The following is an 18,718-nucleotide window of genomic DNA, read 5'->3' on the forward strand; positions in this document are numbered from 1 at the left end:
TGTGTATATATATTTTTTAACTCAGAAACATCTTTAAACTGGTTGGTTCTGTTTTTATAAACTGTTGATTTATTTTTAAAAGGGTATCCTCATGGATAGATTCCTGCTTCAAAATATTCGATACTTCTTTGTGACCAGTGTACTCCACTTCGACTGGAGCGGTGTGGGGGGAGGTAAAAATAAAGTTGCTGGTCATTGGCAATTCTAAGAACACCTTAATGTTTTATAGTGTTGCTCTGCCTGCAGCCTATAGAAAAACCAAAAATGCCTTGGGTGACTGACTGGCGGAGGATGCCCCGTGTGACTGGCGGAGATTGCATGGGCTGACTAAAGCAGAATCCCTTGCTAACTGCGTTCAGCATTGTAAGTTCATCCCAGCAGCAGAAGAAGCAACTGCATCTTGCATTGTTAAGGATCCCACGCCGATACTGGCTGCTGAATCGGAAGCAGTGAATCTTTTTGAGTGCATGAGCTCTCCATTGTGGCAGCAAACAGACATGAGGTGGAACCTGTTGTTGGTTTAGATCAGGAAGTCTTGGCATCCAGATTGCAGATCAACTTGGAAGTTATTGATATGCAGGAAGATGCTGCTGCCAGTGAGAGTGAGGAAGAGGCCTGAGCAACTAAATACAGTGAGCAGATGGAGGTAGAAAACCAGCTCCTGCCATGGTGCCAATTCTGTGCAATTGCTGTGGAAATTACATCTATGCCAGATGTCCTGAATGAATATTTTGTGGATGAATGTGCTGTTGGCACAAAGCAAACTACAATCATAGAATATTTTGTGAAATGGCTGAACTTTGCACTGTGCAGCTTGTACAATTTGATCACTCTCATTTCACATTTGCTTTTATGTTTTATGGCATTCTTTGAAGTTCCTGTCGTGGTTTGCTTTGACATTGCGTTAAAATTGTATCATTCAAACAAGTGGATAATTCAAATTTCTTTCTTACAAATAAATTACTGAATTAACCAGTAGATTGTGGTCCATTTAATCTAGTTGCCTTGGAAGTCTGTTTTTAAATATAATGCTGGCAAACATTATACAGTATTAATGATTCAGGATTGGGTGGCATTAAAAAAATGATCTTGTGTGCAGAATATACATTCACCAAAATGAAGCAGCCAATGAATGCATCATATTAGTAATTATTAATTTCCAAAAAGACTTGGGGCCCTGAACTTACATCTGGTGTTAACACATTCATCCAAAATGTCTTTTTTAGTGGACCTATTAATCCATTTATTTTAATTGGGTTAACACCTCCACTAAAATGGATAAATTGCAGACAAATATAGTATTCGCATGCTAGTATCCCATGGCATAATTTCTTAACTTTACATTGGATTATTGATGGGAGAGCGGAATGTAAAATATGGAACAAGGAAGCCTTTATGACTCATTATAATCAGAGAAATACTGATTTTCTTTTTCTGCCTTTCTTTCAGGAAGCTATTTCCAATAATGCAAGAACTGAACACTTAAAAGATAAACTGGAAAAGAAAGATTTGAAAATTCTTCAGTTGAAACAAACTGTTATGCAATGGGAAGTAAGTCTTCAGATTTACGCCCTTTGATTTTGTGAACAAGAATTTTGATGGCGTTTTACTGATATTTACCAGCTTCCCTCTTTAAATAGGCAAAATATAAAGAAGTGAAGGCTAGAAATGCTCAGCTTTTGAAGATGTTACAAGAAGGTGAAAGTAAGTACTTCTATATACATTAATATTTGTAAATATGCAGGTCGACCAATGCTATACCATATTAGGAATATAGGAACAGGGGTAGGCCATTTTGAGCCTGCTCTGCCATTGAATTAGATCACGGCTGATCTGTACCTCAACTCCATTTTACCCACATTTGCTCCATATCCCAATTGTCCCAGCATCCACAGCCATTTGAGGGTACTAGAACACAAGCACACAGCATAGTGATTGGTGGATGCAGGTTGTTTTCCTTTTATAAAACATTGAGTGATGGAACTGAATCATTTCAATTTGTTCTCTTATCGGACGAGATTTTGCTGCAGATTAGTTAGACTTAAGAATATAAGAAATAGGAGTAGGAGTAGGCCATTTGGCCCCTCGAGCCTGCTCCGCCATTCAATAAGATTATACTCCATCCCCCTTACAATAAAGGCCAACATTCCATTTTGCCTTCCTAATTACTTGCTGTACCTGCATGTTAATTTTTGAGTTTCATGTACGAGGACCCCCAGATTCCCCTGTACTATATCATTTTGTAACCTCTCCCCATTTAAATAATTTGCTGTTTTAATTTTTCTTGTCAAAGTCGATAACCTCACATTTTCCCACATTATACTCCATCTGCCAAATTTTTGCCCACTCACTTAGCCTGTCTATATCCCTTTGCAGATTATTTGCATTCTCCTCACAACTTGCTTTCCCACCTATCTGTGTACCATCAGCAAATTTTGCTAAGTTACAGTCGGTCCCTTCATCCAAGTCATTAATATAAATTGTAAATAGCTGAGGCCCCAGCACTGATCCCTGTGCCACCCCACTAGTTACAGTTTGCCAACCTGAAAATGACCAATTTATCCCGACTCTCTGTTTTCTGTTAGTTAGGCAATCCTCTATCCATGCTAATATATTACCTCCAACCCCGTGAGCTCTTATCTTATGCAGTAACCGTTTTATGTGGCACCTTATTGAATGCCTTCTGGAAATCCAAACACACGACATCTACTGATTTCCCTTTATCCACCCTGCTCGTTACATCCTCAAAGAACTTCAGCAAATTTGTCAAACATGATTTCCCTTTCATAAAATTATGCTGAATCTGCTTAATTGTATTATGATTTTCTAAATCTTGTCCTGCTACTACTTCCTTAATAATGGACTCCAGCATTTTCCCAATGTCAGATGTTAGGCTAACTGGTCCATAGTTTTCTGCTTTCTGTCTCCTTCCTTTCTTAAATAGGGGCGTTACATTTGCTGTTTTCCAATCCACTGGGACCGCTCCAGAATCCAGGGAATTTTGGTAGATTACAAACAGTACATCCACTATCTGTCCAGCCACTTCTTTTAAGACCCTTGGATGCAGGCCATCGGGTCCAGGGGACTTGTCCACCATTAGTTAGTTTAGTACTTTTACTCTAGTGACAGTGATTGTTTTAAGTTTCCCCCCCTCCCAATAGCCCCTTGATTATCAATCATTGGGATGCTTTTAGTGTCTTCTACCATGAGGACAGATACAAAATTTTTATTCAAATTCTCTGCCATTTCCCTGTTTCCCATTAGTAATTCTCCAGTTTCATCCTTTAAGGGACCAATGTTTACTTTAGCTACACGCTTCCTTTTTATATACCTGTAGAAGCTCTTGCTGTGTCTGTCTTTATATTTCTTGCTAGTTTACTCTCATAAAGTGTCGTCTTATTTTTTTTAGTTGTCCTTTGCTGGTTTCTAAAAATTTCCCAATCCTCTGGCCTTCCACTATTCTTTGCAACATTGTATGCCTTTGGTTTCAATTTACATAAGAACATAACAAATAGGAGTAGGCCATACGGCCCCTCGAGCCTGCTCCGCCATTCAATACGATCATGGCTGATCTGATCGTGGACTCAGATCCACCTCCCTGCCTGTTCCCTATAACCCCTTATTCCCTTATCGTTTAAGAAACTGTTTATTTCTGTCTTAAATTTATTCAATGTCCCAGCTTCCACAGCTCTTCTGAGGCAATGAGTTCCACAGATCCACAACCCTCTGAGAGAAGAAAGTTCTCCTCATCTCAGTTTTAAATGGGCGACGCCTCATTCTAAGATTTTGCCCTCTAGTTCTAGTCTCCCTCATCAGTGAAAACAATCCTTTCTGCATCCACCTTGTCAAGTTCCTTCATAATTTTATACGTTTCGATAAGATCACCTCTCATTCTTCTAAACTCCAATGGGTATAGGCCCAACCTGCTCAACCTATCCTCATAAGTCAATCCCTTCATCTCCGGAATCAACCTAGTGAACCTTCTCTGAACTGCCTCTTTTCGTAAATATGGAAACCAAAACTGCACACAGTATTCCAGGTGTGGCCTCATCAATGCCCTGTACAACTGTAGCAAGACTTCCCTGATTTTATACTCCATCCCCTTTGCGATAAAGGCCAAGATTCCATTGGCCTTCCTGATCACTTGCTGGACCTGCATACTAACCTTTTGTGTTTCATGCACAAGTACCCCCAGGTCCCGCTGTACTGCAGCACTTTGCAATCTCTCTCCATTTAAATAATAACCTGCTCTTTGATTTTTTTTCTGTCAAAGTGCATGACCTCACACTTTCGGACATTATTATGCTCCATCTGCCAAAATTTTGCCCACTCACTTAGCTTGTCTATGTCCTTTTGCAGATTTTTTGTATCCTTCTCACACATTGCTTTTCCTCCCATCTTTGTATCGTCAGCAAACTTGGCTACGTTACACTCAATCCCTTCTTCCAAGTCATAAATATAGATTGTAGATAGTTGGGGTCCCAGCACTGATCCCTGCGGCACACCACTAGTTACTGATTGCCAACCCGAGAATGACCCATTTATCCCTACACTCTGTTTTCTGTTTGATAGCTAATCCTCTATCCATGCTCATATATTACCCTGAACCCCGTGAACTTTTATCTTGTGCAGTAACTTTTTATGTGGTGCCTTATCAAATGCCTTCTGGAAGTCCAAATACACCACATCCACTGGTTCCCTTTATCCACCCTGTTTGTTACATCCTCAAAGAATTCCAGCAAATTTGTCAAACGTGACTTCCCCTTCATAAATCCATGCTGACTCTGTCTGACCGAATTTTGCTTTTACAAATGTCCTGCTACTAATTTGATACCATCCTTTACTTCCTTTCTTTCTCACTGGAATATTTCTTTGCTGAGAGTTATGAAATAGCTCCTTAAATATTTGCCGCTGCTTATCTACCGTCTTACCCTTTAATTTATTTTCCCAGTCCACTTTAGCCAACTCTGCCTTCATACCTTTGTAATTGCCTTTATTTAAGTTCAGGACACTAGTTTAAGACCGAGCTTTCTCACCCTCAAACTGAACTTGAAATTCTATCTTGCTACGATCATTCTTCCCAAAAGGATCCTTTACTATGAGATCATTAATGCAGACTCATTACACATTACCAGATCTAAAATAGTCTGCTCCTGGTTGGTTCCACAACGTATTGTTCTAAGAAATCACCTCGAACACCCTCTATGAACTCATCCTCAAGACTATCTTTGCCAATTTGATTTGTCCAATCAATATGAAGATTAAAATCGCCCATGATTATTGCTGTACCTTTCTTGCAAGCGTCCATTATTTATTGATTTATACTCTGTCCTGCAGTATGCTTACTGTTCGAGGGCCTATAGACTATTACCAGTGACTTCATTACCTTATTATTTCTTATCTCCACTCAAACTGATTCGACATCTTGATCTTCTGTGCCAATATCATTTCTCACTACTGCACTGATCTCATTAACAGAGATAACCCACCTCCTTTTCCTTTCTGCCTATACTTCCGAAATGGCAAATATCCTATAATCAGTTCCCAGTCTTGTTCACCTTGCAACCACGTCTCTCCAATGGCTATCGGATCATACCCATTTATTTTTATTTATGCTGTCAACTCATCTATCTTGTTACGAATGCTGTGTGCATTCTGCTAAAGAGCTTTTAATCTTGTCTTTTTATCATTTTACCCTGCTCTGAACCCATCTTCTGATGCACTTATGTTTATACGCTCTGTCCCTTCCTATCACATTCTGGTTATCATTACCCCTCTCGCTACCCTGCACTATTGCCTTCTCCTTTCTCTTTGACTTTTAAAATTTCCGCTCACCGGATTCCTTGCACCTCCCCACCCCCCGGCCACCATTTACTTTAAAGCCCTATTTACAGCCCTATTTATTCGATTCACCAGAACACTGGTCCCAGCCTGGTTCAAGCCCGGAACAGCTCCTTCTTATCCCAGTACTGGTGCTAGTGCTCCATGACTCGAAACCCATTTCTCCCACACCAATCTTTGAGCCACGCATTCATCGCTCTGAGCTTATTTACCCTATGCAAATTTGCTCGTGGCTCAGGTATTAATCCAGAGATTATTACCTTTGTGGTACTGCTTTTTAATTTAGCCCCTAGCTGCTTATACTCCCTCAGCAGAACCTCTTTCTTTGTCCTACCTATGTCGTTGGTACCTACTCCAACCCAGAGGAGATGTCCTTAACCCTGGCACCGCAGGCAACACAACCTTTGGGACTCACGCTCTCGACTGCAGAGAACAGTATCTATCCCCCTAACTATATTGTCCACTACCACTACCACGTTGCTTTTTACTCGCCGCTCCACCCGCCCCCCCCCCCCCCCCCCTCCCACTTGAATGGCTCCCTGTACCACGGTGCTGTGGTCAGTTTGCTCATCCTCCCTGTCGTCCTTGCTCTTGTCCACACAGAGAGTAAGAACCTCATACGTGTTGGACAATTTCAAGGGCTGAGGCTTCGCTATCATTGTATCCTGGGTCCCCTTACCTGCCTCACTCGGAGTCACACCCTGCTGTCCCTGACCATGGACCAAATTTGAATTATTTAACCTAAGGGGTGCGACTGCCTCCTGGAACGCAGTGTCCAGGTAACTCTTCTCCCTCCCTGATGTGTCACAGTGTCTGAAGCTCGAACTCCAGCTCATCAACTCGGAGCCGAAGTTCCTCGAACTGCAGACACTTACTGCAGATGTGGTCACCCACCCCTTCCCTCAACGACTATCTGTCCCACCTGTGACTGAGTCTGTGGCTCTCGTATTGGACTGTTCAGCCACCAAAGAACTCACTTCAGGAGTGGAAGCAAGTCTTCCTCGATCCCGAGGGACTGCCTATGATGATGGCAGCTCCCGCATGCTGCCGCTGTAACACATCACCTACCCTGCCATCTCTAATGTATTTAATTAATTTGTTTTATAAGTTTTGAATTTTTAATTATCTGTGTATAGTTTTAATTTGTAATCCCAGCTCTTAATTTAAACCACTGTCCAAATTTAGAAAAAAAGAAATATACTCACCAATCACCTACCTGGTTTCCAGTGATGTCACACTTTGATTCCCCCCCCCCCCCCCACAGGTCCGCTTGCGCTGCTCCCACCTAGTTGTTTTGTAGTCCGGCTCTCTCGCGCTGTTTTGTAGTCCCGTCCCCTCATGCTGTTTTGTAGTCCGATTTGCCCTTGCACGTTTAGGTTTTTAAATTTTTGTGTGACAAGTTGCTGAATGTGCAAGCTGATAATGACACAGCGAGGGAAACCAGGAATTTTGAACCTGAGTGAATAGGGCAACCAACTGTGTATCTCTTTAACCAATCAAATTGAATTATTGTGAAATAAACAAGAAGAACTGAAGAGGAAGTTTAAATTAAATTGGGTGAATTCAATGTTAATCTGGTACTGAAAGAGAAATAAAGAGGGAAAGAAAGATTGAATTAAGAAGAAAAAAAGGACAAGGAAAAGTTGAAACAAAATTACAAATTTAAAATTTTTTTAAATTTCCAACCATTAATACCTGAATGAATGGAACTGCACATTTGTAATAGTTAATTTTCAGTGTCAGAGTTTGAATGACAGTAATTAAAACGTATCACGTCATTAAACGGGAACTTAGACTTGAAAGGGTGACCAGACTTAACTTTCTATGGGTTTAGTTCGTATCTACCACTCAAATACAGCAACATGCCATTCAATGGATTTCAATGGTGAGGCAGATAGCAAGTTGGTGTTTTCGACAAGACAAGTCCTTCACTTTGCCTTGACTATTCTCCATTCTCCAGTCCAAACAATGGATCATCACTATTTGAGTAATGCAATAACCCCTTGAAGTTATTTTAGTTATAAATTTATGCATTTGAAGAACTACTGTACATTACTCCAATACAGTACCAGTTATTTCAAGTTGAGCATTAACTAAACATTTTTGTTTACTGGTCAAGCGAATGAAGCTTTTTCTCTTTTAAAATGTATTTTCTTCAGTCAAATACAGATACTTTATTGATTCTTGTGATAACTAGGGTCCTCAACATATTTTGTGTGTGATCACAATTGAGTTTGAGGTCATTAGTATTGTGTAAGACCACAGAACTGTAGACCAATGATTACGCCCCGAGATATCCCATCATTGAGCCACTCAGTTCATTGTGACATCCCTCAGCTCGTTTCCAATTCATTAAGTGAGATTGAAATGAATTTATAACTCAAGAGGTGAACAGCTAAATATATTCAGTTTGTCACAGGCGAAGAATGTAAATGTGTACATAAAATGTCATTCTAAATCTTGTTTAAAAAAAAAAATACAGTCCTAGCAGAAAAACTTTCACCAAGGAGTTTCAGTTTAATATCTTGGTCAAGACCTAGACTGGATCACCTAACGAGGCACCATCGCCTTTATTCACCAGTCTCCTTTCTCTATTCACCTGTTTAACTTTTATTATTTTTTTCCTTATGCCGAAAGGTCAACAACACTTCTATTCTTATCTGACAAGTTACTATACGCAAGTTGTTCTCCCAAGGCATTGGACAAGATCGAGTGCAGTCTTCAGGTGAAGCGGGGTTAGAGAGAAGGGATAATTGGACCAGAGCACGTGGACATCATTTGGCAAAACTTATGACAATTTGGGATGCAGAGTTGGTTAGAGCTTAGGAATATCCTCTGCAATACAATTTAATGGCAGTAAGGATAACCTGATTTGAGACTGTTGTGGTATATAATTAAAGGGGTGTTGCTTGATGCTGTTTTCAAGTAGACCAAACCAGTAGATTTCCCTGTTTCATAAAATGTTCTTTCTTTCTCTTCCCCACACCCCCTCCCCCCGCCACCCTTTTTTCCCCTAATTTTTCCCTTTCTCATTCTTTTCTAATTTTTCCTTCATTGTAACAGTTTTTTTTTTCTGCTGTCAAGTATCTTGGTTTTGCCTTCTTTCCTGTTCATTTTCTCTGACCTCTGTAGTGGACTGTTGCTGTTCTTTTCTCTTCCAATTTGCAAGATCCAGCATGGGATCCATTCCTAAAAGGCTTTTGTGGAGAATTTATGTGGAATTTTTTCCCTCTTGACTCTACCTCTAAGTTAAATTCCAGTCGTCATTTTAAAATATGTTTGTGGTTTAAACTACACATTGAAGTGCTTAATGTGATCTTTGTTTCTCCGTGACACAGACTCATTACTTGTGTATAAATACTCTTGCATCGTTCTAACATGTAGGGGTTAATTTTAACCTAACTCCCATTGGGATATTGATGTGATCAGACCCACCGCCTGTTTTACTTTCCACAATGGAAAGTAATATTGTGCAGCATTGGGTTCAATTTATGCCTGTAGTGTATGTTTTATGTAATATCTGAGAATTAGGATGATGGGCCAGAATGCCTCTAGGAATGCTTCCTAAACTTCAATTCTTGGTGTCGAGGCGTTTTGATACTGCTGCACTGCAGTATTTATATACATAATTTTTTTCACTTTATATTTCAGTGAAGGATAAAGCAGACATACTTTTGCAAGTTGATGAACTCTTAAGTATCAAGAATGAACTAACTTTACAGGTAAGAACCAGTAATTACAAACTATTAAATATTGCCTTGTAATGTTCATTGGGATTTATAAACCAGCACACACAGATGATCTGCTTAACATAAGGAAATATACAAAAGTAGTCTGAGTTAACTACATACTGCTCCATAGGGCCCAAGTTTGCCCCCAGGGTTAGAACAGCGCACCTTCATGTGGTGCGGCAACTTTTTAGAACAGAAACGACACCTATTATTTACCTTGGTATTCTCCCCACAGTCCAGTTGATCCTGAATTCGTGGAGGACGGAGCCAGGTCCTGGTGCTGAAAACAGTGCCGGGACCTTTGCACATGCACACTAGAGTGTGCGTGCATGTGCAGTAGCTCCTTGCTGCCCGAATCTCTGCAGGCTGCGTGGGAGGGGCCTACGCTCTCCCGAACCCTGGTCGAATGGGCTCACCGGGCATTGAAAATCGGGACTTGGGCTTCCCTCCCGTTCAGCTCCACCTCCCCCCCCCCCCCCCCCCGTCCCGTTCCGCTTCCCCCCCCCCCCGCCCTCCTCCCCATTCAGCTCCCCTCCACGCCGTTAGCGGGACGCCTGCCCGGCATCTCGCTGGGGACGGGCCCTGCCCGAAGCCCTCCGTGGCGGCCCAGCTTCCACTTTGTCGGCGGGGCCCGTTCAGCCCCCTGCCAACCCCCCCCCATCTCTTCCCCTCTCCCCCCCCCCCATCTCTTCCCCTTCCCCCCCATCTCTTCCCCTTCCACCCCCCCCCCCATCTCTTCCCCTTCCACCCCCCCCATCTCTTCCCCTTCCACCCCCCCCCATCTCTTCCCCTTCCACCCCCCCCATCTCTTCCCCTTCCACCCCCCCCATCTCTTCCCCTTCCACCCCCCCATCTCTTCCCCTTCCACCCCCCCATCTCTTCCCCTTCCACCCCCCCCCATCTCTTCCCCTTCCACCCCCCCCATCTCTTCCCCTTCCACCGCCCCCATCTCTTCCCCTTCCACCCACCCCATCTCTTCCCCTTCCACCCCCCCCCATCTCTTCCCCTTCCACCCCCCCCATCTCTTCCCCTTCCACCCCCCCCATCTCTTCCCCTTCCGCCCCCACCCACCTCTCTCCCTCTCCCCCCTCCCCCTGCCGGTGCTGCTGTTGCTGAGTAGAAACTTATTTTTTTATTGATTGATTGATTTTTAATTAAAAAAAAAATTTTTTTTGATTGATTTATTTATCATTTATTATTGGTGATGTCCCTTTAAGCCCTTCACTTTTACAAATAATGATTGTAATCTTCCCTCTTCCCCCCCACCCCCCACCCCTGCATCTCTCGTTCCCTATGCCTGATTTATAAGTGTAGGCAAGGTTTTTGTCTGAACGTACAAAAATCTACACTTACTCCATTCTAAATTAGTTTGGAGTAAGTTTTCGCTGCCTAAACTTGCAAAACGGGTGTAAGTGGCTGGACACGCCCCCTTTTGGTGAAAAAAGATCTGTTCTAAAATGAAAATATTCTAGCTCACTAGAACTGGAGCAAACTAAATGCCGAGAATTGCAATTTCTAAGATAATCCATTCTAAACTAGTTGCTCTAAAAAAAAAAAATAGGAGCAACTCAGGCCGAAACTTGAGCCCATAGTGTCACTTCGTCCCATTTGGTTGCGATATTCAGACCATAATGTTGGGGGTGGTGGGGGAAACTTGATTTTAGGTAAGGAATGAGCTAACTAATGTCATTCCGAGAGCTACAATTACCCTCAGGCCTCCTTGGGTAGGTAGCGAAAAATTGGGCAACAAATCCTGCTCTTGATCACCATCTAGCAACCTCAGAAGTGCAACTGTGTTGATGCAAGGTAAGGATAAACATAGAAACCATGGGCCCAAGTTTCCACATGCGCCTAGAACGGCGCAGTCCCGACCTGGACGCCCGTTTTTCGCGCCACAAAGTGCGCCTAAAAAAATCCTCCGTATTCTCCACCTTCCTGCAGGTTCTCTGGCCCTCGGCGCAGCGCAGCAGGAGCTGTAGGGGGGCGGAACCAGGTCCCTGCGCTGAAAATAGTGCCGGGAGCTCTGCACATGCGCGCTACAGTGCAGTAGCTCCAGGCGCCCGAAACTGTGTGGGAGGGGCCCGAAGCACGCAGCCCCTAGTCCTGGCCGAATGGCCTCACTGGGGCTGCGTGAATAAGGCTCCTCCCACGGCCAGCTCCTGCTCCCCCCCCCCCCCCCCTGACCAGACCCGACACCCGCTCTCACCTCCCCCCCGGGACCCGACACCCGCTCCCCCCTCCCCCCGGACTGGACCCGCGCTCCTGCTCCCGCTCCACCACCCCCCCCCTGACTGGACCCGACCCGCACTCCTGCTCCCGCTCCCGACCCGACTCCCGCTTCCGCCCCCCCCCCGCCCCCGCCCCCGGACTGGATCCGACCTGATCTTTCTCTCCCTCCCCCCGACCCGAACCGAACCGACCCGACCTGACCCGACCCGACCCAACGCCACCTACCTGTAAATCTGGTGCTGGGGACGGGCCTGCTTGAAGTCTCGGGCCGGTCCGTTCAGCCTTCGGTCACGAAAGGCCTGCCTGGAGCACTTTCACACAGGTAGGAAGATGGTTTATTTAATCTTTTCTTTGCTTATAAATGTTTATTCAGGTTGGATTTATTTGTATAATATTTGTATAAGTATAAATAAGGATTTATTATAGAATTTAATGACTTCCCTTCCCCCTCCCCCCCTCCCCCCCCCCCCCCCACCTCGTTCTGGACGCCTAATTTGTAACCTGCGCCTGATTTTTTTAATGTGTAGAACAGGTTTTTTCAGTTCTACAAAAATCTTCACTTGCTCCATTCTAAGTTAGTTTGGAGTACGTTTTCACTGTGGAAACGTTCAAATCAGGCGTCAGTGGCCGGACATGCCCCCTTTTGAAGAAAAAATTCTGTTCCAAAGTGGAACTGTTCTACCTGACTAGAACTGCAGAAAAAAAAATGTGGAGAATTGTGATTTCTAAGATAGTCCGTTCTCCACCAGTTGCTCCTAAAAATCAGGCGCAAATCATGTGGAAACTTGGGTCCCTAGAAAGTAGTTGCAGGAGTAGGCCATTCGGCTCTTTGAGCCTGCACCACTATTCAATATGATTACGGCAACGTCAGTACCCCATTCCTGCTTTCTCCCCATACCCCTTGATCCCTTTAGCCGTAAGGGCCACAGCTAACTCCCTTTTGAATATATCTAACGAACTGGCCTCAACAACTTTCTGTGGTGGAGAATTCCACCGGTTCACAATTCTCTGAGTGGAGAAGTTTCTCCTCATCTCGGTCCTAAATGGTTTACCCCTTATCCTTAGACTGTGACCCCTGGTTCTGGAATTCCCCAACATCGGGAACATTCTTCCTGCATCTAACCTGTCCAATCCCATCAGAATTTTATATGTTTCTATAAGATCCACTCTCATTCTTCTAAATTCCAGTGAATATGAGCCTAGTCGATCCAGTCTTTCTTCATATGTCAGTCCTGCCATCCCGGGAATCAGTCTAGTGAACCTTTGCTGCACTCCCTCAATAGCAAGAATGTCCTTCCTCAGATTAGGAGACCAAAACTGCACACAATATTCAATGGGTAGTCTCACCAAGGCCCTGTACAACTGCAGTAAGACCTCCCTGCTCCTATACTCAAATCCCCTCGCTATGAAGGCCAGCATGCCATTTGCTTTCTTTACTGCCTACTGTACCAGCATGCCTACCTTCAATGACTGATGTACCATAACACCGAGGTCTCATTGCACCCCCCCCCCTTTTTACTAATCTGTCACCATTCTGATAATCTGCCTTCCTGTTTTTGCCACCAAAGTGGATAACCTCACACTTATCTACATTATACTGCATCTGCCATGCATTTGCCCATTCACCTAACCTGTCCAAGCCCCCCTGCAGCCTCTAGGATCCTCCTCGCAGCTCGCACTGCCACCCAGCTTAGTGTCATCTGCAAACTTGGATATATTACATTCAATTCCTTCGTCTAAATCATTGATGTATATTGTAAAGAGCTGGGGTCCCAGCACCGAACCCTGCAGCACTCCACTAGTCACTGTCTGCCATTCTGTAAAGGACCCGTTTATTCCTACTCTTTGCTTCCTGTCTGCCAATCCATAAGATTGGGTTTAGCTGTGATACCTCTTCGGTAAAATAGATAACCCTATATTTACTGTTGAGGCTTGTGTAATGGTGACTGGATTGAGGGTGAAATTGGCAATAAAACCAGTAAAGAAAACAACATTTTTGAAGAAGAGAAAGTAAGTGAAGATCAGACAAATCAACAATATTTGCCTCAGCAGTTGGAAAGTGCTAATTGTCCAGATGTCTGAGTGGATGAGCTGTTGTTACTTAAATATGGATAAGATTGTAGCTGTTGTATGTTTGCTTATTACAGGTTTTGATTCTCTTTGCCTAGGTTACTGGTCTGCATGCAGCTCTGGAACAAGAAAAATCAAAAGTTAAGTTACTACAGGCAGAGTCAACAAAATTTCAGGTAAAATGCTTACTTAAATGATCTACCTTTTGGACATTACAGATAAGTAACTGTTAACCATTTGAATCATATTGTAAGATAAGTAGAGTAGTCTTGCACTTGATTGGGAAATGAAGTTTATCCATTGCTAGTGCCCATGGAGGTTGGTCTTACAAGCTTTTTCCTTATTTTTTTTGGCTGCAGTAGCATTATCAGAGTTTGTAGCACTAACATAACATAAGAAATAGGAGCAGGAGTAGGCCATTTGGCCCCTTGAGCCTGCTCCGCCATTCAATGAGATCATGGCTTCTCTGATCTTGACCTCAACTCCACTTTCCTGCCTGCTTCCCATAACCTTTGACTCCCTTATCATTCAAAAATCTGTCTATCTCCACCTTAAATATATTCAATGACCCAGCCTTCGCAGCTCTTTGGGGTAGAGAATTCCAAAGATTCATGACCCTCAGAGAAAAAATTCTTCCTCATCATCGTTTTAAATGTGCGACCCCTTATTCTGAAACTATGCCGTCGAGTTCCAGATCCCCCCACGAGGGGAGACATCCTCTCTGTCAAGCCTCCTCAGAATCTTATATTTCAACACGATCACCTCTCATTCTTCTAAACTCCAATGATTATAGGCCCAACCTGCACAACCTTTCTTCACATGACAACCCCTCATCTCCGGAATCAACCAAATGAACCTTCTCTGAACTAAAACTGTACACAGTACTGGTCTCACCAGTGCCCTGTACAGTTGTAGCAGGACTTCCCTACTTTTATACTCCATCGCCCTTGCAATAAAGCCCAACATTCCATTTGCCTTCCTAATTACTTGCTGTACCTGCATGCTAACTTTTTGTGTTTCATGTACGAGGACCCTCAGATCCCTCTGTGCCGCAGCATTTTGTAATCTCTATTTAAATTATTAGCTTTTTTATTCTTCCTACCAACGTGGATAACCTCACATTTTCCAACATCATACTCCATCTGCCAAATTTTTGTCCACTCAACCTATCTATATTCCTTTGCAGATTCTGCCTGTTCTCCTCACAACTTGCTTTCCCACCTATCTTTGTATCATCAGCAAATTTGGCTACAGTACACTCGCTCCCTTCATCCAAGTCATTAATATAGATTGTAAATAGTTGAGGCCCCAATACTGATCCCTGTAGCACCCCACTGTTTCAGTTTGCCAACTTGAAAATGACCCATCTATCTTTTCCACTCTGAACATGGAAGTTATTATGACTAATGTTCTGATATTAACACCCACTGTTTTAACAAACCCTTACTTAACATTGTTAATGGCTCCTTATGCTAATTCTTATTATATTGGATGCAATAAATGATCTAATGGTACGCTATGCTTCCCACCTGAATTAATTATTCTATCTCTGGAAAAAGTAAACATGCTGATGAGCTTTATAGCTGCACTATATGCTGCCCTGCATCATCACAGAAGGCAGAGAATGGGGCAGGAGCAAATACTTGGTAGAAACTCATGATGACCACTGCATTAATATTCCCTAGAGCCTTGTTACAGCCCAAGAAACAGCCACCTCCCTCTTATGTGCAAAGGCTGAAGCCTGTACAGGGAAGTGGTTACCAATCTCTTGTTACATCCTGAATGATGAGCTGCAGGGATGGTCTTCTGTCAGTACTGCTGATCGTCAAGGGAGCAACAGTACTAACATTTTATATCACTTGTTGCTTTCAGGCCACAACAGGTGCAGCATAGGGGTGAGTTGCTAATCACTCCACAGACCCATAAACTAGGTGATTTGTGCAATATTTGGTGCACATACTTCTGGCAGAAACTTGCACACTTCCCTAAGTATAATTGATTGTAACAATGAGACATTTTGTGCACAATACAGAAATGCTATGACATTCATAAATTGAAGGAGTTTTCACTTTAATGTACGTATATTACTACCAATGTGTGCACTAACTTAGGATTGTGTACTCTAATGCCTGTATTGCCCAGGAATACCCATTATTTGTGTGTCCTGTGTCAATCTTATTAACAAACTCATCCAAGGGAGGGAAAGGTGCAGTGACCGAGTGTTGGGAGAATAGGATTTGCAACTGTGGCGTTTAAAGCTCCTGTAAAACCCACATTCCAGGTCTGAGTTATGATCTGATGAGACTCATTCAACCTTTTAGGTGTTATTCAGCAGGGTTTTGATGTGTTCAAACAGCATTCTAGGTGTCTGGATCATTCTGACAGCTGTGCCTTATGCTCTTGAGAAGTGTGTTACATAATGATGGTGTGTTGCATGTTATGCAATATTGCCATTGATTAGGAGATCAGTACGACCTCTTACTTTCAAATAGTATCCATTTCAAATCAAGAATCATAAATTTGCAAATCTGGAGGGAAATGACATTGAACAAATCTTTTTGCATTATTCTGTCTCTTCCCGCTTTCCCACACCACCTGTTTATGATGGTGCATTAGCAGCAGATGACTAGGACCTGCTCCACAAAAGAACTGAAATGCAAAAGGAAATTATAATTTTAGTTCATCAACTCAAAACACCAGAAGGTGCTCTAACTTTAATGGGAAGATAGAGAGGGCAAATCTCTGCTCATCTAGAAAAAAACACTAAAATTAGAATTGCTTTAAGCTGTGCAATAGAATAAGCTAATTCTTCAAATGTTCCATAGAAAATGTTGATTTTTTTTTCCTCTCGGAATCTGCAGGGAGGCAAGAAAGGGAAGAAAGTGTCTGAATCCGATCACTGAAGATTGCAGCGTTTACCTACTGTGAAGCCCAGGGCAAAAAAAAACCCCACAAAAGAAACCTTCCTTCAGGGTGCCATCGCAGAATTTTCTAGTTTTGCATAGCTGTTGGATTTTTCAATTGATTTGTTTTGCAGTTGTTTAAAACTTTGTTAAAGCTCTTCTCACCCCACACCACTTCCTTCCAGAAAGAGGGAGAAAAACGTATTTTGTTGCACTTTCTTTTGATCGAGCTGTTCTGGTACTGATCACTGATATGTTTTGGTGAATGACATTTCAAAGCTCAACTTCTCCTTTAGTGTTATAAGTAATATCGAAGGAATTTTCTTTTTTTTCGGAAGTTAATTTTGATTTGTGACCAATGATTCTGCTTCAGACAGGATTCCTTGCCTATTACTAAGTGAGAAAACTATTTACACCATCTTGTAGCGACTGTATGTGGCTTGGCCAAAGTAGATTGAAACTAAAAATATGCAAGATGGTATGAGGTTACAAAGTGTGATGTGATACTGTTTTTTTTTAACCTCGTGAGAGCCGCCCTAGACCAGAATGAGGAAGGTGGTAGGGGCCGATGAGGTGGGAGGGGAAGAAATAATCTTTAGCAAAATTAGTTTGTGTAGTTTCAATGGAGTTCCCGTTCCAGACGCCACAGTGTAAAAGGAATGGAAAGCTGTGCTCATCCAGTGATGGGGAGGTTGAGCAATATTTTCAGAATAATGTCGGAAGGATTCTACTTCTCATGGTCCTTTCTATATTTGACTTTGGTGTTAAGTGGAAAAATATTCAGCTTCCCAGTAATTCTTAACTTGCTTATGAGCAAGTACAAAAAATGGCATTTGTAAGTAACCCAGACTTTGTTTTTGAAACTCAAAAATAGTTCCCATGTTGGTGATTAGAATTGAAACAAGTTAAAATGCCAAACTTTTAATACTTTCCAACGAATTACAATAAAGTTTAATTCAACCAATCTTGGCATGTTTTGTGCGCGTGCGTGCATGTATATGTGTGCGTGTGCATGTATGTTCACGCGCACACACTTGCTTTAATGCCCTTATGGGTTAAAGGGGTATTTCAAACATACACTTGTACCTTTGAGCTCTTTTGAACCTCACTTCAAGGTTAGTTTTGGAGCTTTGATGTTAATTATGTGAGTAAGCCATTTTGGAAGTTTGGAAAATAAACTGGACAGCCTATATTGGAATTCTTTTTACTAAAATACTTATTAAAATATGACTGACTCCTTCCTTAATTACATTTATTTTTCCATTTTTTATGCCCTTTCAACAAACTTAAATATTAATGTTTCCCCTTCATTAGGCTTGCTTGGCGTTCTCTTCATTATGCACATATTTTAGATTGTGCAGTAACTTGATCATGTTCGTAGATAACTTATCCTCTTGATAGAGTTCTGTAAAAACCTTAATATTTGTTTTTTTTTAAATGACATGACCAGCTCCCCTTGTGCCTCAACTAGTTAATCCAATGTGCAGCTGAGCCAATCTGACCAGGAAGGCCTCAGATTTGATTTATTAGTCTGTGGTGAGTTAGTGGATCTGGGCCAAGTTGATGATAGGGCACTACAATTAGCCTTGGTGCCCTGGGTTAATATACATTAACCATCAGTCCTTTTCTTGCAAAAGTACTTTGGAATTTGAATTTCCGATACTTTCTGACCATTCCCTTCGGGTCACTGCAGAATACTTGGCGCATGTATAGAAAGCATTTTCAATCAGGTGACACTGATGCTGGTTCCTGATCAAAGAGTTTTAAAACTCTGTCTATGTTTTTATTTTCAGAGGTGGATTCTATGTTTCTATGTTAGCTCTGTTAACTCGCCTAAACCTAATCTTGTTAGTGTCAAGGCAGAGCAACAACATTTATTTCACATGCCGCTTCCAATCATCAGAGGCAAACTTGTTATTGTCCAGCTCTAGAGTGCATTGTGAC

General features: G+C 42.5%; 1 protein-coding gene across 1 annotated transcript in view; it reads left to right on the plus strand.

The window, feature by feature from the left end:
* Window positions 1–17,738, plus strand: part of gkap1 (G kinase anchoring protein 1) — a 65,904-nt gene extending 48,166 nt beyond the window's left edge. Inside the window, exons 7-11 of the mRNA XM_070882434.1 lie at window positions 1,450–1,551; window positions 1,641–1,704; window positions 9,493–9,563; window positions 13,970–14,047; window positions 16,733–17,738. Of these exons, the coding sequence (XP_070738535.1) occupies window positions 1,450–1,551; window positions 1,641–1,704; window positions 9,493–9,563; window positions 13,970–14,047; window positions 16,733–16,774 (357 nt within the window). The 3' untranslated portion in view covers window positions 16,775–17,738. The remainder of the gene's footprint in view (window positions 1–1,449; window positions 1,552–1,640; window positions 1,705–9,492; window positions 9,564–13,969; window positions 14,048–16,732) is intronic.
* The last annotated feature ends 980 nt before the right edge of the window (window positions 17,739–18,718 follow it).

Source organism: Pristiophorus japonicus, chromosome 1 (assembly GCF_044704955.1).
Source record: "Pristiophorus japonicus isolate sPriJap1 chromosome 1, sPriJap1.hap1, whole genome shotgun sequence".
Classification (NCBI taxonomy): domain Eukaryota; kingdom Metazoa; phylum Chordata; class Chondrichthyes; family Pristiophoridae; genus Pristiophorus; species Pristiophorus japonicus.